General features: G+C 44.0%; 4 protein-coding genes across 5 annotated transcripts in view; 1 reads left to right on the forward strand and 3 right to left on the reverse strand.

The window, feature by feature from the left end:
• Window positions 1-8,922, reverse strand: part of pear1 (platelet endothelial aggregation receptor 1) — a 27,892-nt gene extending 18,970 nt beyond the window's left edge. Inside the window, exon 1 of the mRNA XM_030369829.1 lies at window positions 8,767-8,922. Within this exon, the coding sequence (XP_030225689.1) occupies window positions 8,767-8,861 (95 nt within the window). The 5' untranslated portion in view covers window positions 8,862-8,922. The remainder of the gene's footprint in view (window positions 1-8,766) is intronic.
• A 217-nt stretch (window positions 8,923-9,139) lies between these two features.
• Window positions 9,140-10,448, reverse strand: dhfr (dihydrofolate reductase). The gene has a single exon (XM_030369850.1). The coding sequence runs from the start codon at window positions 10,261-10,263 to the stop codon at window positions 9,688-9,690; it is 576 nt and encodes a 191-aa protein (XP_030225710.1). The 5' UTR covers window positions 10,264-10,448; the 3' UTR covers window positions 9,140-9,687.
• A 159-nt stretch (window positions 10,449-10,607) lies between these two features.
• On the forward strand, window positions 10,608-15,764 carry gpatch4 (G patch domain containing 4). 2 transcript variants are annotated; one of them, XM_030369831.1, is made up of 8 exons: window positions 10,608-10,833; window positions 11,250-11,368; window positions 12,195-12,268; window positions 12,420-12,512; window positions 12,754-12,861; window positions 12,966-13,078; window positions 13,971-14,021; window positions 14,428-15,764. In XM_030369831.1, exons 2-8 carry the CDS (start codon window positions 11,290-11,292, stop codon window positions 15,398-15,400), a joined length of 1,491 nt encoding a protein of 496 aa, XP_030225691.1. In that variant the 5' UTR covers window positions 10,608-10,833; window positions 11,250-11,289; the 3' UTR covers window positions 15,401-15,764. The 2 variants fall into 2 exon arrangements, with proteins under 2 accessions (XP_030225691.1, XP_030225690.1); XM_030369830.1 differs by having other exon boundaries at window positions 10,620-10,825.
• Window positions 15,765-16,225: 461 nt separating this feature from the next.
• Window positions 16,226-22,960, reverse strand: LOC115553515 (CD209 antigen-like protein D). The gene is made up of 7 exons (XM_030369836.1): window positions 22,723-22,960; window positions 22,565-22,630; window positions 21,221-21,337; window positions 20,995-21,126; window positions 17,106-17,251; window positions 16,720-16,835; window positions 16,226-16,510 (listed from the first exon to the last, which is right to left on the reverse strand). The coding sequence occupies exons 1-7, from the start codon at window positions 22,781-22,783 to the stop codon at window positions 16,366-16,368; spliced, it is 783 nt and encodes a 260-aa protein (XP_030225696.1). The 5' UTR covers window positions 22,784-22,960; the 3' UTR covers window positions 16,226-16,365.
• Between the last annotated feature and the right edge of the window lie 1,013 nt (window positions 22,961-23,973).

Below are 23,973 nucleotides of genomic sequence, written 5' to 3' on the forward strand. Positions count from 1 at the left end.
TATGCGTTTGTGTGATCACATGTGCTATCATTTATCCAATCAGGATGACTCACGATTCAACAGAATTACATTTAGGTAACGCACTAATAATATACGGAAAATATAATTTTGAGACCATTTTAAACGTAACTTTCTTACTTTTATTGTTAATTTTGAACAAATGTATGTTGATATAATTTTGATGAAAACTTAAATGTAATTGAGAACATACTTTGAATGTAGTCTTCATAACTTAATAATATTTCATAATATTTCAATAGACCTGAAAAAAACACATTTCGGACGGCAGTTTGACAGATCGTATAAGTTTATACAGCTCACTCGCCTTTTTGTCTTTCTTTATTTTTTTCATTCTCTCCGTCTCTTTTTTTTGTTTTGTTTCTCTCTCTGTGGTTTGCAGCCTGCCGCCGCCCTCTCTCTCTCTCTCTCTCTCTCTCTCTCTCTCTCTCTCTCTCTCTCTCTCTCTCTCTCTCTCTCCCTCTCTCTCCCTCTCTCTCCCTCTCTCCCCCTCCCCCCACCCCAATCTGGTTGAGTGTCTGTCTCTGTGGTGGCAGCTCAAGGAGAAACTCTGACTCATTCTCTGGAAGAGAAAGTAGAAAAACATATTGAGTGTCCCAGGGGAGGGAGGAGTAGGGGGTTACGACTTACGAGTCTGTTGCTGGACTGTGTGTGTGTGTGTGTGTGTGTGTGTGTGTGTGTGTGTGTGTGTGTGTGTGTGTGTGTGTGTGTGTGTGTGTGTGTGTGTGTGTGTGTGTGTGGTTTAAAGTAAATAGAGTAAACTGAGTTTTAATTTGTTTTAATTAAAGTTGAAAAGAGAGTTAAAAATAGTTTAAATGTCACATTGATCTAATAAGAGACCCAAAAAGAGTACGACTGAATTCGATTTCAAGATTTAACTTTCTGGTCATAGCTCTGATTATATATATCTGGTTTTAACTTTCTGGATGTAACTCTCCTTCGGTAAATCTCTGGTTATAACTCTGTCGTTGCAATACTCTGGTTGTAAATCTATGTTGTAACACTCTGGTTGTAACTATCTGGTTGTAAATCTATGTTGTGTAACACTCTGGTTGTAACTATCGGGTTATAACTTTCTGCTTGTTGTTCTGGTTGTTAGTCTCTTGTTGAAACTCTCTGCAAGTTACTCTCAGGTCTTAATTCTGGTTGTAACTGTCTTGTTGTAACTCTCTGGTTGTAACTCTCTGGTTGTAACTCTCTGGTTGTAACTCTGTGGTTGGAACTCTCTGGTTGGAACTCTCTGGTTGGAACTCTGTGGTTGGAACTCTGTGGTTGGAACTCTGTGGTTGGAACTCTCTGGTTGGAACTCTCTGGTTGTAACTCTGTGGTTGTAACTCTGTGGTTGTAACTCTCTGGTTGTAACTCTCTGGTTGTAACTCTCTGGTTGTAGCTCTCTGGTTGTAACTCTCTGGTTATAACTCTCAGTTGTAACTCTGTGGTTGTAACTCTCTGGTTGTAACCCTCTGGTTGTAACTCTCTGGTTGTAATTCTCTGGTTGTAACTCTCTGGTTGTAGCTCTCTGGTTGGAACACTGTGGTGTTAACTGTGATTCTGGTTTCTGCTGTCCCGTTTGTGAAGGTGGCTGAAGGAGTCTGGCAGTCGGGGTGAATGTGCAGCCCGACGTGTGACGCAGCGACCACAGTCCCAGCCCACCCCCAGTCATTAAAACACAGTTACTGGTAGAGAATATTAAACCCTTAATCCTAAGCATCTGCGTTCTCTTCTTGGCATGCGTTCATCAACCACAGCCTGGCACGGGCCAGGCAACCCGACCCCTGGGAAAACACACGCCAACGATGAGTTAACAAACAAAAACACATACACACTAACGCTGACCCTAACAGGGGCCAGTTTCAGAAAGCAGGTTTAGTGAAAACTCTGAGTTAGTTAACCCTGAGATGAGGGAAACTCTGGTTTTTCAGTTTCACAAAGCCAGTTCAGCTTTACTATGAGTCAGTTACCCTGGCAACATACTCCGTGAACCTAACCTGCTCGCTGGCAGGTTTTCTTCAACTAACCCAGAGTTTCTCCTGCTCTTAAGTTGAAGCCTGCAGACTGAAGGCAGTGGCAGACATGGCGTGTCCTTTTATTGAAGAGCCAGTTGATGTCGAGGCGCAGATACTTGGATGTTTTATCATTCCCTGATGAGTAGCTGTTTGAGCGTTTCCGTTTCTCTGCATCATCAATAATTTATGCACGAGATGGAAGAGCTGTTAGAGACATGATATGCTTCAATCATTTCTAACTGACTCTAACTGTCAAATTTTAAGATAACCAGAAAACACAAATTTGGAGACTTGTATGTATAAGAGGCATTTAGGTGTTGCTTTCATATAGACAATATTAAATACTGGCAGTGTTGGGATTTTTCTTTGTTTAGCAGATTTCCCTAATTACTTAAATATATCTATCACATGTTGAATGCAGCCACTAAATGCTGTTTAATGAGGGCAGGCTAAACAATATCACAATTGCTTGTACTTAAATTATACCTTATCTGTTTGAACTACATTTTTATATTTCATTTTTAGTTGCAGCCAAGTCCGTTTGGGGCCTGTTGGGTTGCACCTGTGCGCACAAACACACATATGGAATATAATTGTTGAATAAGTGGAACATTCAAGAGAAAACATTTTCTTTTTCTCAAATACTCTGACTCGGTCAGCTATTTTTTTCCACGCGAGCTCCCGCTTTTTGGCTGCTGCCATAGTATTGCTTTTTAGTAAAAAGATATGCTCGCTTTCTGCATATGCAGTCATTAAGATTTGCAACTCCGCTGGGGAAAAGTAGGAGGATCGAGGCTTGTTAGTACTTGTTGCCATGGTGAATCATGTTATCTGTGTTCCATTGATGAGGGCTTTTTATATCCTCATGCACGAGCTTCGATCAGAGTTACCTTGACTCAGAGTTGATTGAACTAAGCGTTATCACCTGTTCTGAAAACGAAAATTCAGAGTTTTACAGCTCAGAGTTGGTCAACCTAGAGTTAAGGTTTTAACTTAGAGTTTGTTGAACCTGCTTTCTGAAACGGGCCCCAGAACACTTACACACTAACCCTAACGCAACAAATACACACTAACCCTGACAGAACGCATACACACTAACCCTAACGCAAAAAATACACACTATCCCTGACAGAACGCATACACACTAACCCTAACGCAACAAATACACAATAATCCTGACCCTAACAGAACACATACACACCAACTCTAACATAAAAAATACACAATAATCCTGACCCTAATAAACACATACACACTAACCCTAACAGTACACATACACACTAAGACTAACAAAACACACACACACTAAACCTGACCCTAACAAAACACACGCACACACACACACACACACATACGCACTGACCCTACCAGAACATACACACACACTTACCCTAACAAAACACACACACACACACTTACCCTAACAAAACACACTTACCCTAACAAAACACACACACACTTACCCTAACAAAGCACACACACATACCCTAACAAAACACACACACACTTACCCTAACAACACACACACACACACACACACACACACACACACACACACACACACACACACACACACACACACACACACACTAACAGAACACACACACACTAACCCTGACCCTAACAAAACATAAACACACCCAACCTAACCAAACACATACACACTAACCATAACACCTAACACTAAACTAGGTTTAGTGGTTGGTCTCTCGTAGGGTAAACGAGGGCTAGAAACTTCTGGCCCTCTGATGGGTAAACTAGGGTGGAGATAAACTAGGGTTGCTGATGCCATGTCTCTGGTAGGGCAAGCTATGTTTAGAGAGATAAATGAGTTCTGAGTCCCTGATAGAGTAAACATGGAGAGTTCTGTTTTCTCTGGTAGAGTCAACTAGGGTTAGAGAGCTCTGGTCTCTGGTAGAGTCAACTAGGGTTAGAGAGTTCTGGTCTCTGGTAGAGTCAACTAGGGTTAGAGAGCTCTGGTCTCTGGTAGAGTCAACTAGGGTTAGAGAGTTCTGGTCTCTGGTAGAGTCAAGTAGGGTTAGAGAGTTATGGTCTCTCGTAGAGTCAACTAGGGTTAGAGAGTTCTGGTCTCTGGTAGAGTCAACTAGGGTTAGAGAGTTCTGGTCTCTGGTAGAGTCAACTAGGGTTAGAGAGTTCTGGTCTCTGGTAGAGTCAACTAGGGTTAGAGAGTTCTGGTCTCTGGTAGAGTCAACTAGGGTTAGAGAGTTATGGGTTTCTGGTAGTCAACTAGGGTTAGAGAGTTATGGTCTAGTAGGATAGGGTTAGAGAGTTCTTGGCTGCCTCTTAGTAGTAAAGCCACGAGCAGCGTGGCTGAGGCAGCGGTCAGCGGAAGACAGCTTCTCGCTAACTTTTATACTCCCAGCGGCTAAGACAAAAACAAACAAGCGTCCAGCCAGAGGTCTATAAAACACACGCACACACACACACAAAACCACACAACACCTAAGGTTAGTGCCGCTCCTTTGAAGGGACATGGTGTTATATCCAAGAAAAATAAAATGGTAAAAGAAAAACACATGCAGGGTTGAGTTGAGGTTGAGGAGCGACATGACCGAGCGATGTCATAATTACACGTTCCCCTAAGCCTCTGTGGGTCGCAGCGCGTGGCTCAACGTACACAACGCACTGTGCACACACTGTGGATAGTAAACACATACACGCCCGCAAAGAGAAGAGGAAAATACTACTAACCCTAACCACAACATTAACCCTAACATTGACCAGTTAAGATGAATATCAACAAAAACTGACTGTTTTCTTGCAGGCTCGTTCATGACAATCCTTTCAAGCCCCTCCCTCCACCCTGCTCTTTCTGAGACGATGGCTTCTTGGTTATTAAAAGCTGCTCTGGCATTCTAGATCTGCAACTTCTATATTTGATCAATTTAACCAAGGCCACGCCCCCCTCAGATCACTGCCTGCTCCCATTGGTCCAGATGTTCTAAAGATGGCCTAAAGATGTCTGGATCCATCTGCACAACTCTAGAGGCCAGAGTGGCTCCTCTAGAAATAGACATGACCTGTGCTGGTCGTGGAGGGGGTTGGAATGTAGCCCACATGGCAATAGGAAACAGGAAGTAGGACAGGAAAGACAACCATGCGCCATCACACAGGATGTCCCGGGCATCGCTATGGATGTCCACCATACACGCACACACACATATAGATGCACACACACACGCGCGCACACACACACACACACACACACACACACACACACACACACACACACACACACACACACACACACACACACACACACACACACACACACACACACAGACACACACACACACACACACACACACACACACAGGTTCAATGCTTATCTTAGAAGATAATGACGAATACACAAGATAAACAGAGTTAGTAGAATCTGGGCCGGGGTACAAAAAGAGCAGTTTGTGTCTTGCTGTCAAGTGGTTCGTAGAGAAGTTTGGTGTCAAGAAAAACCAAAAAAAAATAAACAAAACAAAAGTTTCCAGAGAAGCCTGACTGGGCGCTGACGTTCTCCTCCTCTCCACCCCCTCCCATCCTCTCCTTCTCCTCCCCTCCTCTAGCCTGACGTTCTCCTCCTCTGGATGTTGGACTGAAACCTGAGGAGAGCTCTCAGGTTTCCTCTGGTCCCAGCGGTCCTTCTCCTCCTCCTCCAACCACCACCAGGCCACTGGTAGAGAGACCCATACCCTAGGAGAGCAAGCTCCTCCTGCTGATATTTGACCCAGAGCTGGTAGAGGAAGACTTCCTCCTCCTCCTCTTCCTCCTCACAGCGGGCCATAGTGAGGAGCTGGTCTGCTGGAGGAGGAGGAGGAGGAGGAGGAAGAGCGGGTCTGATATGAGGAGCAGCTGGCTGGCAGAGACTTGTAAAGAACCGCCGGCTGCTCCACTGAGAGTGACTCGACACTTCAGCTTTTCGTCAACTACGATCCAGTTGGAGATGTGTCGGGTCCTGACAAAGCAAAGAAGGCTCAGAAATACGGAGCACACTAGAATTTGTTCCAGTGTGCTCACTTGAATTTTTTCCAGTGTGCTCACTTCAATTTGTTCCATTGTGCTCACTTATCTGAGTGTGCAGCGGTCGGGACCCCGAGACAATCTGATTATTTTTTTGGGGCCGACTAAAGGAAATAGTTCAAGAATCCCTGCTGTGCCTGAAGACCAGACCCATGATCACACTCACCTGTTGACTCGAGTTCTAAACCAACAACAGTGGGACAGCTGTAAACAGTTTATTAAAAACATTAGGCACTCGCTTAATGATCCATGGTGTGGAAACCACTGGAACAAACACAGAACCCTGATCTCCCCTCTAATCTCTCGCATGCATGCGTGCACACACGTACGCACGCGCACACACACGCATACACACACACTCGCGCGCACGCCTGCATACACATACACCCAAGCCTCATGAATTTCTAGAAAGGTACACAAGTTGAACATACAGTAGCATATATTTAAAGGTTTAATGCAAACACACAGAAATACGTGTTCAATGAAGAGCGTTTAGTAGAAGATAAGAGCTGTCTACTCTTCAGAGATGGTTTCCAGGACGGGAAAGAGAGCCGTCCAGAAAATATGAAGGAGTGAGAGAGACATCTTATGAGGGATAGAATCATCTTCTCTCTTTCTCACTTCTGCAGTTTATGGCCTCCACAATGCCAAGGAACCCATCGACCTGGACGCAAGCTGCTCTCAACGCTAGGTTAAGATATAGCATCACAACACAGAGACTAAGCTTAGCGACAGCATCACAAAGCTAAACTACTACAGTATCATGCTAAAGAAACACCCATAATCAGCTTTGTACTCTTTGTACTTTGTATGAGGTCCATTCAAAAGATTCACCTTGTATCCAAGCACCTAGTAGACTACATTATTAAGGACCTAGTGAACTACAGGACCTAATTGACTATTCGATTACAGTATCACAGCACCTTGAGGGCTACAGTATTTAGGACCTCGTGAACTACAGTATCCAGGGCCTAATGGTCTACTATATTATTAAGGACCTATTGGCATAAAGGACCTATTGGCATAAAGGACCTATTGGACTAAAGGACCTATTGGACTAAAGGACCTATTGGAGTAAAGGACCTATTGGACTAAAGGACCTATTGGAGTAAAGGACCTATTGGCATAAAGGACCTATTGGACTAAAGGACCTATTGGACTAAAGGACCTATTGGACTAAAGGACCTAGAGGACTAAAGGACCTATTGGACTAAAGGACCTAGAGGACTAAAGGACCTATTGGACTAAAGGACCTATTGGAGTAAAGGACCTATTGGACTAAAGGACCTATTGGACTAAAGGACCTATTGGACTAAAGGACCTATTGGAGTAAAGGACCTATTGGACTAAAGGACCTATTGGACTAAAGGACCTATTGGACTAAAGGACCTATTGGAGTAAAGGACCTATTGGACTAAAGGACCTATTGGACTAAAGGACCTATTGGACTAAAGGACCTATTGGACTAAAGGACCTATTGGACTAAAGGACCTATTGGAGTAAAGGACCTAGAGGACTAAAGGCCCTAGAGGACTAAAGGACCTATTGGACTAAAGGCCCAATCTAAATTAATGATCGGGCTGTAATCTGAATCACGTTGGCTAAGTAATCGCTGACAACAGGGGACATTTCATAGTGATTGGTGGAAACCAGGACATTTTAGCGTCCTTTGGCTTTTGTCGGGACTCAGGACACGCAACTCAAATTGGAACTGTCCCGGCAAAACCGGGACATCTGGTCACCCTATCACAAGTGAGAAAAAAAGGGTGGCAAGCCACTCAGCAAAAATGTGCGTTTGACAACAACGCGCAGGCCGCACTAACACTAAACTTTGATGTCAAGTAGGGGGCCACAAAATATCATCCCGCGGGCCACAATTGGCCCCCGGGCCAAGAGTTTGAGAGCCTTGCCCTAGAACAAGGCTAGTCTGGGCTTTATGGAGACAATGAGGATACTAGGAAAACATCATAAAAACGACTGACCACAGACTCTATAACATAGAGACAACAAGGTGGAAATCACATTACTGTCCTCTGAGACACTTTCACAATAAGGCGTCATCTGCAAATAAAAGGTAGCCTATTCTTGCCAATATCTCTGCATCATATATGATATATAATATGCCCTGCAGTGATGCCCGATTAGTCACTGAGTCTGAATACAACCCGCCTACAAAAACACTTACAAGTCCTCTTAAATATCAAACACGAAAAATAAAGATTTAAATAGTTTGATTTCATGAAACAAGTCATAATGATACGATACACTGCAAAGCAGCAACTGGTATTTTTTATTTTAAGTCAAAAGATCGTGCGTGTGTCATGTTTTTGTACGAATGTGTCCGTGCGCCAGACTGCTTGAGGCGACACATTTCATCCAACCAAAAGAACCAAACAGATGTGCAGAGTCAACGGCCAATTAATATTTCCGAATAAGCGTTAGAGCAGCTGTTTCCAAAACCATTTCATATAATATTCTTCAAATAGGTGCTTATTCATAGTGCTGACAACATTGACAATATACAAACATTTAAGTCACCCATTTGTTTACCGTGTTGCACATGCCGGGATTTGCGCCATTAGGACAGAAAACAACACATCCAATAGTTCGCTGCGTTTACCTGTCCATCTTTGCAATATGTACTCTTATCTTTTGTGATAGTGTTAAAAAAACAAGACAGATCAAAGCTGTATAGATCTCAACTCACCTTGCACGCCGAAAAGTTCCGTCAGTTGTTTCACTAATGCAAGTTTTGTGCCGTATTATGCAACAGAGCGATGAGTTTCTAACGGTGCAGAGCATCAAAGGGGGAGGGGTCCTCCCAGCCACGACACCACTGGAAAACCGGAGAATAGGGAGGGATGAGGGGAAGTCGGAGGAGATGTGAGGGGGGTGGTATTGGAGGTAGGAGAAGGAAGGTAGAGGTAGGAGTCTGGATAGGGAAGGTAGGGAGGAGAGGAGGCTGTAGGAGCGGGTAAAAGTGCGACAACAGTACTTAAATACATATAATTATCTCTCCACAGTTAGTGTTTACAAAGTATTGCCGTTTTCACAAAACGCTGAACGATAGAACAAACTTGAAAGGGTTTATTGAAAGAGTTTATTGATCAATTGAACCAAACATTGGCCAAGGATGACATGTGAGATCAAATGTAGGAATGGCTGTAGTCGTAGTGCTAATTATAAATCTTACCAAATCACTCGGTATTCTTCTAGTTAAGTAGGACATATTTTAAATATGCCATGTATGACAATGTTCCTAGAAGGCCTACTCACAAATTGTCTATAATTTAATAATAGACCCACCAAGAAGATGAGTCTAATTATACTCAGAATAAAATGACATTACAAGATAGGCTACTGATGACATAATTGATCACGGAGAAAATTATAGTTTACTAGTTTCACAATAATGAAAACGATTGTACTCTAGCGCCATCTGCTGTAGTCATCAGAAAATCTAAGGTTTAAATCGACTTATCCACACACTTATACGAGAGACACCTTATCCGTACAGTGATCAAATCAAATCACGACGACGCAACATCCAGAGCTCCATCATGACACCAGCGGGTCGCTATTGGGACCCGCGGGTCCTCGACTGCGACAGGCCTGGCCATTGATAGGCTCATGGATCGAGACTCTGGTACACCTGGAACCGGTACTGGATGCCGTTCTCCTCCTGCAGCTCCGACGACACCCCAGGATACTCTGGCAGCAGCCGGAACTGGGCCGGGCTGATGTCAGGGAAGAACGTGTCACTCGGGAACTGCTTTAGGATCCGCGTGACGAACAACCTCCGGGGGCACGGGGTCTCCATCACCTCCGAGTACATAGAGCTGCCGCCAATCAACCACACCTGGTCTGCCAGCAGACCCTCCGGGCCGTCCAGGAGGCGGAGGGCAGAGGGCAGGTCCCGGGCCAGGTGGTGAGCTCCAGACGGCGGGGCCTCCAGCTGCCGACTCAGAACGATGTTTATTCTGTCGTTAAGCGGTCGGTTCTTCTCCGGGATGGAGTTCCAAGTCTTTCGGCCCATGATGACCACGTTCTGCTTGTCCTCCGCACCAGGAGTCCTCGTTACCGTCAACCGGCGGAAATGTTTGAACTCGTTGTTGAGTCTAGTGGGGTGCCACGGGAGATCTCCTTTATAGCCGATGCCCCCGTCCGGACACACGGCCACGATACAGTTTAGCACCCGGGACATTCCTGCAGGCTGTCGGCACTGGATACCAATTAAGGAAACCAGTATGAACTTCTAAAGTAAATACGTATGTATTAGCTCACCTTTGTGTTTGGATTTAGTAAATCCTTAGACCGATAAGGTGTGTCAACTCAGCATTTCGCTGGCTTGAGGTTAAAGTCCTACATCCATTTTCGCGCCAAACACGACCCGGAAGTTATCAAGTATTTTTATTTTGATTTATTTTGTTGATTTATTTGTCTCCCTTGTTTTCTTTTTACTAAACTGACTAGTTAAGTGTAATTATCTTTTCTGAACTTTAGTTAATATATAAAACACAATTTCATAGCAAACTTTGAGAGTAAGTGGTGGGAGTGCTTCCGGTGTTGTGTATTTCCACTGAAGACCCACATGGCTACAGTGAACTGGTGGCTCTTGTTATTATACCGCATATATATGTAGATATAGATATATACATTAATATTAAACCACGCTAGTACATCATTTATATTGTACCATACTACCAATGGCATGGTCGTTGTTATTACACACTCGTGGCATGTGACAAGAAGAAAGACATTTTAAGGTAAAGAGGTAATGTTACGTTTTTTATAAACTTCTTCGTAATTCTGACCAGATCAGAGGGTAGCACTACAATGTATAACTCTAATATATTTGGTAATCACGGGGGTTTATGAACTACATACGGGACTAGAGGCAACGGGACATGCACAAACATGCATGCATGCACAAAGAAATCACACGCTGAACGCATTATAATCATCTAAACATCAGCACTGAGTAAATCAACCCCCTTGTAGGCCTAATAGTCATGTTTATATGTCGTGTGCGTGTATTTGTGAGCTAAATACTTGTCTAATGGATTTATGTACTTTTATTTTGCTGTGCTTATGAAGATTGGCATCAAAGATTAGAGATTTCAAATATTTGGCAGTGGCATACTGAAAAGCGGTGCCGTTTCTTAAAGTACTTTCTATGTTTAATGAAAGGTCATTCTGAGCTGTGTGAGAGAACCGCAAAACATCACAGATGGCCGACAGCCTACCAGAGAAAAGTCGAGGGATGAAATTCGCAGAGCAGCAGCTCGCTCGATACGGTTGGGCAGAAGGTAAGGAATTTACTGACTATTAGATTGTTTTATAATAATTCCAGTAGGAACCAGGTTATTATGTTTTATAGTAACTACTATAGGACCAGGTGCAGGGGTTGACACTAAGGTTTCAAAAGCACTTGCCCATCGGGCAAGTACAGGTCAGGTTCAACTTGCCCGAATGTAATGTTCACTTGCCCAAATTATAATCAGAATCGTGAACGGGCCTCTTTTTGCCAGGCACCCGGCCTGGTTTTGGGGGGGCTCAGAAAAATTCTCCTAGCTCAGACTGAAGCTGAATGTTAGCTTCAGCACATAAAAAATAACAAACTTCTCTTTGTTTACTTATTTATCGAGCGCTCACATCGTGCCATGAAGTGATTTCAGTCCACCGTTCCAACCTATTAAAGCTATCGCCAAGTTATATGTAGACCTGCATGATTTTATGCAAATGTGCATGACTAAATGTCAGAGGTAGTAGCAAAGATATGTCTTTTTAACTTTTAAGTTTCTTGTATGTTTCTGTTTCTAAAAACATTTGAATAAATGGCTTTTATATTAACATCCACCCAAAATCCACTTGCCCGTTCGGGCAACCAGAAAAAATCTCAACTTGCCCAAACATTTTTTTTACTTGCCCCGGGCAAGCGGGCAACCGTTAGTGTCAACCCCTGAGGTGACTGTACTGACAAGATGGAGTACACCTTTATGTATTGACTGTTTTACATTAACATTACAAAAGGAAGTACATTTTTATGGCAGTAGTAGTAGACAGCAGTTGAGTTATTGTATAAAAACGTTTAACTAGGTGTACAATGTGTGTCTGTGCATCTGACTGCCGCAGGAAAAGGACTAGGGCGGGATGAGGACGGTATTTCAGAAGCCATCCGAGTCAAAGTGAAGTGTAACAAAGAAGGGGTAGGTTTTGTGTGTGTGTGTGTGTGTGTGTGTGTGTGTGTGTGTGTGTGTGTGTGTGTGTGTGTGTGTGTGTGTGTGTGTGTGTGTGTGTGTGTGTGTGTGTGTGTGTGTGTGTGTGTGTGTGTGTGCTAATTGTTACTTTATGTTCCAGATTGGACACAAGAAGGCAGAAGAGTTCACCTTCCATTGGTGGGACCACGTCTTCAACAAGGCTTCCTCTAGCCTGCAGGTGGAGTCTGGCCAGGTAGGCCATCACCTGACCCAGTATAATCTGACCAGGGAGGCTATAATCTATACAATTTGAGCAGGTTAATAATATAATATGATCAAGTATAATCTCATGGTTTACAACCAAGCGGGTATTATCTGTTTATAATTCGTGCATAGATAATCAGCTATCATTTTATAGTTTATAATCTGAGTGAAAGATGGTTCTGTTATATTCTGGTCGTTTTACAATCTAACCAGAATTTGGTCTTGTCCAGAATGGGGTGGAGGTGAAGACCACTGTGGAGACGGAGGGGAGCGTCTCCAACAAGAAACCCAGGAAAGCAGCACTGTCCAAGGACAAGATGTACGGCTGCTTCGTCAAGGTAGCGTCTCGCAAAAGTAGCCCCCTCGCTCACCGCTCCTCACACCCATCTGCATGCACCACCAACCCGTCGGGGACCAGCGTGACGAAGTGTTTGTGTCCCAGGCGGGGACCCTGTTGTCGGGGGAGGCGCCGCCGGACCCTCAGAGCAGCGACTCGAGCAGCAGCAGCAGCAGCTCGGAGGACGACGACCGCATGGACCTGTCCTCTATGACCAGGTACGGAGACAGTACGGTGAAGTCTCAGGGTCCCTGTCACACGCCACCCTCAGCCCCGGTGGCTTCACTGGGCTCGTCCCGTTGACCAGGGCATCACGGTGGTGATGTGTAAACTGGTTTATTGCAGAGTTTGGAGGTCAATGATACACACATAACATGTGTAACTTGAATGCTGCCATGGCCAAGATCTCCTGAGGCCACGTTTATATGAGCAGGGTATTTATAGAAACGAATATTTCCCCCCCCCCCCCCCCCCCCCGTTTTCAAAAATAACATTGTGCACACAACATCTTTTTCAAAAAAGTGGTCGTTTACATCAAAACACATAAATACGCCGTTGAGCGCCATTATAACTATGCCAAACCTATGGGCGGCAGTGTAGGGAGAAGGATAAAGCCATGCAAGCCAATCAGAATCAACAACGAATAACACGAGCGTCTTCCTGTAACAAACAAACTGTAAACATAGGGCGCTCATATGACGTTAAGCATTTCCTGGCGCATAATGTGACGCTTCAGAACCTGAAACCCCGTTTCCCCCCATTGACACGACAACACATAACCGGCGTTTTCAGAAATCTCCAATTTGGCCAGAGTTTTTAGAAATGATCGTTTTCGGTGATAAAAACTGCGTTTTCGTGTAAATGAGAGGCCAAACCGTGTGGAAATATCTGCGTTTTCCCTTCGTGTGGGGATGGGCTGGCTTAACCTATGCAAATTGAATGCACAACAGGTGTGCAGCCTCATCCAGCCCCAGAGTAATCAGTCTGACTCGGGCCAGGTGAGGCTGCTTAAACCAGCCCTAATCCACACACACTCCAGAGCTATTTACTAGCAGTATGAGCATTTGTATTTACATGTATTACCAGCTATAATGTGTATTTTCTCAACAGGCTTTCCGACGCTGACCTGATGAAGGCTTGTGGAGGACGCACTGCTCACAAGTAACACTTCTATATTTTATTATTATATTCTATATTATAGATGAATACAAGTCACACTTTATTTTCATTATTATAATAAAGGTGCTGTAGGTGAGATTTGAGAATCTTAAAAAGCGAGGGAGCAGAAAACAGAAGAGAGCAACCTTTGAAACCAAACAACCCCTGAGCAAGATGGCGTCCCCTGACCAATCGGGGAAAAGATTTCCTGCGGTTTACAATTATAATTGGCTAATACAGAGGCAGGCGCCGTCACCTCGAAACAGATATTAACAGTGCAGTACACTGACTATGTATATATACTCTACTACCCACTTTGTCTATTCCCTGCTTTGTGGTTAAAGACTACACTTCCCATGACCACCTTTGTTACACTTCCCATGACCACCCTCTTATCTCTCTGGCACAGGGGGGCACGGCACGGCTTCGGAATGAGCGCCAAGCTGGCCAGACTGGAAAAACAGGAAGCAGAATACATGGCCAAATATGGCAAGAAAAATCAACTGCCAAACAACCAACAAGAGAAAAGCCCACCTGTCGACCAATCGACTGCAAAATCCCAGGAAGAGATAAGTGAGGTCCCTCAGAAGAAGAAGAAGAAAAAGAAAAATAAGAAAGCTGATCTAGAAAAGGACGACTCACCAGCCCAGGAGGAGATAAGTGAGGTCCCTCAGGAGAAAAAGAAGAAAAAGAAGAAGAAAGCTGATCTAGAAGAGGAGGACGACTCCCCACCCCAGAAGGAGATAAGTGAGGTGCCTCAGGAGAAAAAGAAGAAGAAAAAGAAAGCTGATCTAGAAGAGGAGGACGACTCCCCTAACCAGAATAAGATAAGTGAGGTGCCTCAGGAGAAAAAGAAGAAGAAGAAGAAGAAGAAAGCTGATCCAGAAGAGAAGGACTCCTCACCCCAGAAGGAGATAATTGAGGGGCCTCAGGAGGAGAAGAAGAAGCAAAAGAAAGGTAATCTAGAAGAGGAGGCACACTCCTCACCCCAGGAGGAAAGGAGGAGGAGGAAGAGAGGGGAGGAAGAGTTGGAATTGATGGAGGCTGCCGTGAAGACACCAGAGTGTTCCTTAGAAGAACAACCCGTTAAGAAAAAGAAGAGAAAATCCTGCCGGGGAGAAAAGGAGACGGAAGAGGAATGTCCTCCAAAACCCAAGACAAAGAAGAAGAGGAGGAAGAAGGAAGAAGAGGAGACCAACATGGATGAGGAGGAGAGGAGCGTAGAGGAGGATCGGACTCAGGAGGAGGCCCGAGCTGCTGCGCATCCCAAGAGGAAGAAGAAGGAGAAGGAGGAGACGATAATAGAGGAGGAGCAGACTAAGGAGGAAGCCCAAGCCGCTGCTCCTCCCAGGAAGAAGAGGAGCAAGGAGTCCAGAGAGTAGAAGACGGGGTCAGCAGTCGTTTGTTTCAGTCCATCCTTCAGGAATTTATTGAAAGACTGTTCACTGTGCATTGTTCAATTAACATGTCATAATATTATAAACGTATCTCTTTGCCTCAAAATAAAAAATATTCACTGAATATATATATATATATATATATATATATATATATATATATATATATATACACCCAGATGGTCAACGTGTTTTAGATGTTTTTTGCTCGGAAGAATCGGGCGTGTTTACCATAAAGGAATACTCCCATCCGAAAAACTTTATGTAAACTTGCACCAAAATTCAAATCGAAGAAATCATTTAGATTATAAGAATATTATTAAAAAAAGTGGAAAGGTTGAAAAAATAACTTGGTTGGCCATGGCTACTTAATTAATCAAGTCACTTTGATAGGTTTAGAGATATCTCTGTCTATAGAGTTATGTTGTGTTATCTACATCCAAGGCCGCCTTAATGCACAGCCTTACCTGGGCTGAAGCCCCAGGGCCTACGACGATCGGGGGTCCTATCATGAGCAGCAGTAAAAATATATATTTTTAATATATATTGGCTTGATGGGCCCCCCAATCGGCCCAAGACAATGTGATGTTTTGTTTGGGGCTTACAAAGATCAGAGGCCTATCATGAGCCGAGAAAAAAAGAGGGCCACTATGGGCCCAGTGGCTGCTTGACACCACAGCCACAGTCGTCTAACCCCCCCAACAGAATTTCTCGTCCAAAACCTTTTGAGAACCACCTCATGTGAATGGTTAAATACATAGATAAATGCTGAGGAAGGAATGCCAACTACATAATTATTACTGCAGGAAGGTCATGGTAATTGGTTTATTTATTTAGCAAACACACATTAATGAAAAATGACAATCGATAACACAATGAATGCACAAAGCGACACTATTCACGTATAACCTGCTGTACCTTCACGTACCACAGGGTGAAAAAAAACGTTCCTAGAATGCCTTCATCAAAACTGGGCTCTCACAGATGAAGCGGTGGTTTTCGAAGCAGCTGACTAATCTCCAGCTGGCCAGCAGGTCTGTCCTTTTAAGAGAATTGATACAGCCAATCCTGGTGGGAGACCTGTCCACCCAGTACCTGGAACACATACACCTATTAGTAGTAATACAAATCTTTTAGTACTATGCACACCTGTTACTACTTAGACTGTCACCTATACACCTGTAACTTCTAATAGGACTAAGAACCTGCTAGTATTAGTGCACACACCTGATAATAATAGGACTACACACCTTATGGCACTGGTACACACTTAATATCACAAACTTAATATGAGAGTAACCTACGTTGTTGTGATTTCGCTTCCGTCGTCCCAGGTCCCCCGGTTTCCCGCCTGCCATTTCCCTCCAGTCCAGTAACCACGATTATCTTTATAGGTCACGGTATGGTTAGCGATGAACTCCTATTGAGAAACATCATACAATTATGCTCTCATTGCGAGCATGTTTCACAGTGTAACTGTTAAACAGTACTCGTTTATGTCATAGGCCTACATTAGCCCAAGACTTCTTGACTTCTGAGTTATCTAGTTATTTGGGGATATTTAGTAGCTATAATCAAATTCCTGTCCAGAAGTCTTCCCGGGCCCAACGGTCATAGGTTAGTGGAAATATAAGACGTGTTGATGTAAATAGTAGGGAGTTATGACGTGTTGGAGACTTGGAGTTCCTACCTGCTCCTCCTGTGTTTGGATAACCACCAACTGGGCTTGAAACTGTCGGCAATAGTCCCGACTTTCGCTCCACGACTTCCACTCGTTGGAAAATAAATAACAGCTGGATCCGAAAGAAACCCAACCCTTCTGGCACGGCTTACACACTAAAGAATTGTGGCGAATGTCAAAAGCAGAGGCGGGATATTATTCAGTGTTTCCCCTAGAATTTTTTTTAGGCCCGGTGGTAAGAGCTGATAGTGTGATTTGTTATACATTTTTCACGGGATGCTAGAGTATTTGTTGGTTATTTCCATATAAAACACTTGCTTAGCCATCACAGGTTGATAATGATTCAACACTGACAAGTGTTGGGAGGAGATAATGATCTCCTCCCTCTGCCCCTCTGACTTGTTCCTCCACACCTGTCACTCGCCCTTCTTCCCCACCTGTACTCTCGTTTGGCACCGTGTTTAGGAAGAACCTTGAAATACCTTTTTGTCCTTCATCCCTTTTACGTTTTTTTGGTGGTGCCATGCTAATGATGATATTACTTAATGCTGTCAGATTGTCCGTTATGATGGGGCATCATCTGCGCACGCGCAACACCGCATTTTTTTTTTTTTTTTTTTTAATTAAAAAAAAAAAAAAAAAAATTCTCTTTTTAAATTTTTTTTTTTTTTTTGGCCGGTTGTTGGCCTGGCGGGGGCGCTCGTTGGCCTGGCGGCCCGCCAGGCCTGAACAATGGTAGGGGAAACACTGTTATTACAGTGACTTTATTGTACCGCTACAAGAGTAAACCAAGACTTAAAAACCTGACATTGACTAACCAAAATCACTAACCGTCCCCCCCACCGTTGGGACTCTCAAACCTTTTTAAAGCAAAGCATGCTGGTAACACATCAGCAACCAACAGCAGTGGTATAAACAATACAACGAACATAGCCATGGCGCTACATTGCCCCAACAAGCATGTCGCCTGTCCTCAGCACACAAAGTCCTAATACCGACAGGGAGGCTGCCGCCTGTGAGCCCGTGGGGTCGCATGCCCCAACCCCCCACTGTCTGTTTGAGTAGCCTCAACTCGTGTGAGTTGAGCCGTGCTGGGAAAGCTGGGTTGGTGTCAGAAAGTCTGGCCTTTAGGGGGCGGTAGGGTGCCAAGCGGTCTCTGTGTAACACCACCACCCGCCCACGGGCACACATCTTCACCTGATACACCACATCGTAAAGTTGTTCCGGCACCTCACAGGGCCCCACCCACTGGCCGTCAGTTTGGGGAGACCCCCTTTTTCCGAGTTGGATTGTAGACCCACACCCTCTCCCACGGGTGTGGGGCACGAAGGAGTGGCCCTGGCAACGGAGGTCATATCCCTGCCTTTGTCGTGCCCCCACCTGTTCCTGACGCTGCCTGGCAAACTCGTGGGCCTCTGCCAGATGCTGCTGAATGTCCCGCAGGTACTCAAAGACCGGTATCTTTGGGAGAACAGTGTCAGGGGGGGCGCCAAAGGCTATGTCCACAGGCGTCCGCAGCGCTTTGCCGAGCATGGTGTGCACCCCGTGCTCTCTTGCACCGCTGAGCGATAAGCCCACAGGACAAGGGGTAGGTGGCGGTTCCAGTCTCGCTAGTGTCGTGAGGTGACGATAGCCGGTTGCGTGGCAAACGTCCGGTTGAATCTCTCCACTAGCCCGTCGCTCTGGGGAAGGAGGGGCGTCGTCCTGGTCTTGCTTACCCCCATGTGTTTGCACACCTCAGCAAAGACTTTAGCCTCAAAGTTCCGCCCCTGATCGCTGTGCAGTTCCTAAGGTGCCCCAAACCGACAGAACATCTCACACACCAGGCGCTCGGTTGTGGTCATCGTACTCTTGTCGAGGATCGCGTACGCCTCTGGCCACTTAAAAATAGTCCATGGCCACGAGGACGTAACTGTTCCCGCTGTCTGTGGTGGGGAATGGGCCCAGGATGTTCACCCCAACCCGCTCCATGGGGGCCCCCACTTGGTATTGCTGCAAAGGGGCATGGGAACGTCCAGTAACTGCCACACATCTCTCCCCCAGCCTGGCGCACACCAGACCCTGTAGAGAAGGCCAATCACGCCGTGCCAAGTAGGCCCACTCTGAGAAGTAGGTCTTGGTTTCCACGGACCAGGCAGAGACAGCTTGTTGGGGGGTCCATGCCTGGCTATCAACCCACTGTCCCACCCTGGCCAGTGTTGGGTCTGGCCAGGGTGGGAAGTTTCTTCGCGATATACATATACAGCTTCTTGACATCGCCAGCTTTGTAAGCGGAATTTATTTTTAGAATATCCCACTTCTGACACCAATGTGGCGAAACTAGAGGCGTGATATTCTTTCAGTGAATTTATTCTTTCAGTGAATTTATTGTATCGCCACAAGAGTACACCTAGACTTAAAGGAGCATTTCACCGGTGGAGGCATGAATATGTATTGAAATTGGGTCCTATATGTAGTCGAATAATAAAATACAATTCTAATTTGGTGCCGTCTTGACCGAGAAAAGGCAGAAAGTGAGTTTTTGGTGCTTGAAGACAACAACTCCCACCCTGCACCACGATGCACAGCTTTGCTGGCCACTCCCGCTGATCTAGATCTCCGCCTATCGGACACCTCGCTGTTCCATATACCAAGCTGATACCGCAAGACTGCTTGAAAATCATTTCACACAACATTTCTAGTGAAGAGTATTAGTTGGTGAACTCGGTGAATTACCGTATTTTCAGCACTATAAGGCGCACTTAAAAGCTTTTAATGTTCTCAAAAAACGACAGTGCGCCTTATAATCCGGAGCGCCTTATATATGGCGAACACACGAACACTCAGGCCCCGTCCACACGGAGCCGAAACGGGTGAAAACAATCCGATTTCGTTTTATGCGGTTCAGGGATATCTCCGTAAAGACGGAGTCATTTCGAAACCGCATCGAGCTGTAGAAACGCTGTAATAAATATTCAAGGTGCTGTTTCTCCACAGAATAATAGGTCTGTAGCGTCAGTGGGTCCCACCCCCTATAGAGGGGTGGGACTAGTGGTTGTAGTCTTACGAGAATCCTCCCCTCTTACACTTCCTATTTACTTCTAGGCAAAAATCGTCATATTGCGTCATCTTAAACAGGAAGTGTTGGAGATCGATACGGATCTCTCCAGTCTCTCCAGAAAATAAGGGAATGATGCACGACCATTCAAAAATATGAGTGGGTTTCTAACGATACAAAAATTAATGGAAATGGGTGAAGTTTCCCTTTAACTTAACCAAGCACCTGACATTGACTAACCGAAATCACTAACCGTCCCCCCCACCGTTGGGACTCTCAAACCTTTTTAATGCAAAGCATGCTGGGAACACATCAGCAACCAATGGCAGTGGTATTAACAATACTACAAACATAGCCCTGGCGCTACAGAATTATATAAAACATTGGTATACACACTATACAAAATAATATCGTTAAATGGCCTAAACACTAGTATAAAATATATATTTTTGCACATTCAACATAATATCGTTAGCCTCATAGAATAATAGCCAAAGTCATAATTTGGCCAAATAGCGATATTTAATCTAACTCTACTCTCCTAACGCTGTTGATTCACTGTACCTCATTGGCTATGTTCTAAGCCAATCAGAGTGCTTTTTACATTCCTTAATCACTATCTACCAAAGTTATCTATTTGACTTCGGCCTTATGACGCTAAATGCAAGATGAACCTTAAAATTTTACTGAGGCAATTATGCTATTAGGCTATCGATATAGAATATTACAGTTCACAAATATAGTATTATGGTAAACATAACAATATATATATTTAATTTTTTTTTTCAGTATTTGACTGACTTTCTAAATTATTCCAAATCTTTCTTCCAATTATCTATCTTGTGATATGTTTGCGAATACCTTTTTGCGGGCAGTATTCTTTGACTTGAAAGACTTCCATTGCAGTTATGACGTTAAGAGTCCAGTTGAGAGCATCTCGTTCTCTCTTCAAGTCTTCTACTCGTCTCACCATTTCACTTTGAGCGCCTCTTGCTGAGGAAGGATTGTAATATTATATATATATACATATATATACACAGTACTCAGTACTAGTGAAGTATAGAGGGTAAACTATGTAGTGACTGACAGTGTAAGAGCAGATAGATGATCGCGGAGAGCAGGAGGAGAGAGAGGAGCCCCAAAAAGACTGAAGCAATCAACGGCAGTAACTGTGTCCTGTTTGCTGGATGCTGTGACCTGTTTGCTAAGGAGAGAAGAAAAAGTTGCATAAATATATTGATAAAACACGCAGTGTGGAGGATTAAGAAGCATCTAGGGGTAAGGTTGCCGATTGCACTCAACTGAATACCCTTCAAAGTCATTTAGTCTTTGATACTATACGTAGGTCATAACTTACAAGTAATGTTTCTATTAGGATTCAAATAATGAAGCATATACTCTCTAGAGATGTTAGTCTGGCTATGGTAGAAACATGTTGGTGCAACATGGCAAGCTTTGTGGAAGAGGTCCCACACTCCCAAGATATATAAAGGGCTCATTCTACCCAACGTAGTTGACCACACCAGGGGCGTTTCTAGGTTTCATGAACATCCGGGAAAATGAAAATGCCATTTTTTTGTATGCCATATTGTGGATCCAAATTTTATCATAATGCTTGACCTAAAAAAACAAAATACGCCATTTATTATAGCTTTCAATACCTAACTGACTGCTCTGCTGCTCATCCCCAAACATCTAAAGTTCCATTCAAGTTATTTCAGAGAACAGAGTACAGTAATACAAGTGAGACAGACCTTACCTAAGCAATAGATCACGACAGGCTGTGGTATGTGCTCATTATACCACTGTGAAGGGGCGTTGTCCGGCCCCGACGCGCAGCGGAGGGCCGGTGGTATGTGCTCATTATACAGTGGTATAATGAGCACATACCACAGCCTGTCGTGATCTATTGCATAAATATATGACTGGGGATAGGATAGGTTAATGCACTTGAGGAGGTAAACAGTCTGGTTATGTTTTTAAACTGTTTATTCTCTTGCCAGAAGGATTATCTAGAAAGACTAGGCTACTTTATTTTGAGATGTCAATGTTTTTTTCTAAATAACTAACTACCATTAGTGACCAGGATCCTGTCATCACTTCTAGACTGAACTGAATTAATGCATTCTATAGTTACCAGTAAATATACCAATACTTATTTATTATTTATATCAACATTTTTATATTTGTGGCTAATTAAATAATATCCGGGGCTTTAGCCCCGAATAAAACAGCCTAGTGACGCCACTTGGCCCGACCTACCTCACCCCCAACTACCAACCCTTACCGAAGTACTCTTCCCTACCTACCTACCTATCCAACCCAGCCATGTACCTGACCCTAATCTCGGGTCCATCAGTACTACAGCTACCTGCCTCACCCCACCTTCAGCATGTACCCGACCCCCACCTACCCAACCCACCCCACCTACCTGACGTGGTCAGATCCAGGTTCTCCAACGGCTCCTTTTTAATCTCATCCTTTATGACTTTTGAGTCTGTGGAAATACATTTTCAGATTATAATTGGAAACTGAACTAAGTGAGGATTTTCTTTAAGTCAAAAATAGGGTGTTAACATAAAGACGTACCGCAGGGAGAAACGTGGTTGGTCCCGAACACAATTGTTGTGTAAAGCAACTCGTCGTCCATTGTCTAATTTCACAAGCATAACATCCTTCCTCTTCTCCAACGAAACGGAAAAATTAAAATGTGGATATTGACAATATTTTGTTCTTCAATGAATACCACAAGTGTTAAGATCTCGGTTTGTTTGGTCCAGTGTGTGGTTGGTTGTCTCAGATGAGGAACAAAGTGCACCTGGACTTCTGCCTTGTGTGATTCAACAGGAAACCTGGTTTGTGGTGGGTTCCATTACCCCTTTTAGGTTGGCCTCAAATAATTCTGATCTTTTTTTTCTACCAACAGAATGCTATACAATCGTAAATATCAAATTCATATATAAGTGCAATTAAGTGCATGTTCAAGTGTAGGCTATTTATTTGAAAGTAATTATGACATTTTATTTACATCACAAGGATTTCTGGTGGTTGTTTATTCTGGCCTTACCACAAAAGGCTTATCTGTCTATCTTCTACCTGACCAGACTCTGCCGCATTGCGCATGACCAGTCTTCCAGTCCCAGAGCTATTTAGAGATTCTCTCTCATTGGGCAGACCCTCTCTGGGCAGACCTATTGTGAAAGCTAGCAGGCAAGTCACGTGTTTTGGGGGAGTGGGAGTGAATTTTTCAGTTTGATTCTACAAAATATAGCTCACCTGTTGGTTTCTCCGAATTGCCTAACCTGCCATTCATTTTTAGGTGAATTTAGATTTGTTTTTTTACACTTCATGGTAATTGAACTATACAAGTCAAATACATACATCTAAAGATATGTCTATTTGAAGGGGCTTATCAGTGTCTTCAATTTGCCTAGTTAAATGAGAAAGGTTTTAGTGCAGGTTTAATTATGAGAGTAACTTCAATTTAGCACTAGTTAAAACCCTACATTTACCTTTTCAGCAACTTTACAACATAGACTACTTAAAGGTTGGGTATGGAATTCTCTTTTTTGGCCATTTTTGCAAAATTACTTGAAATCCTTATCATTACCCACTTACAGCCAGTTACCTTTGAGTTAGAAGTACTGACATGAAAATTAAACAAGTCAATAATCTGTGGAACGGGCAGGGCTCGAAAAACTCCAGCCAATGATTTCCATAAACACCGAGCGGCATTGGACAGTAAGTACGTCAATCAAACGGTCGTACTGCACTCCCCCTCTCCCTGTGCGTGACCCATTCGTGCACGTACGCAAAGTTTGTGACCCAGAGCAAGCTTCT

Source organism: Gadus morhua, chromosome 11, assembly GCF_902167405.1.
Source record: "Gadus morhua chromosome 11, gadMor3.0, whole genome shotgun sequence".
Lineage (NCBI taxonomy): Eukaryota > Metazoa > Chordata > Actinopteri > Gadiformes > Gadidae > Gadus > Gadus morhua.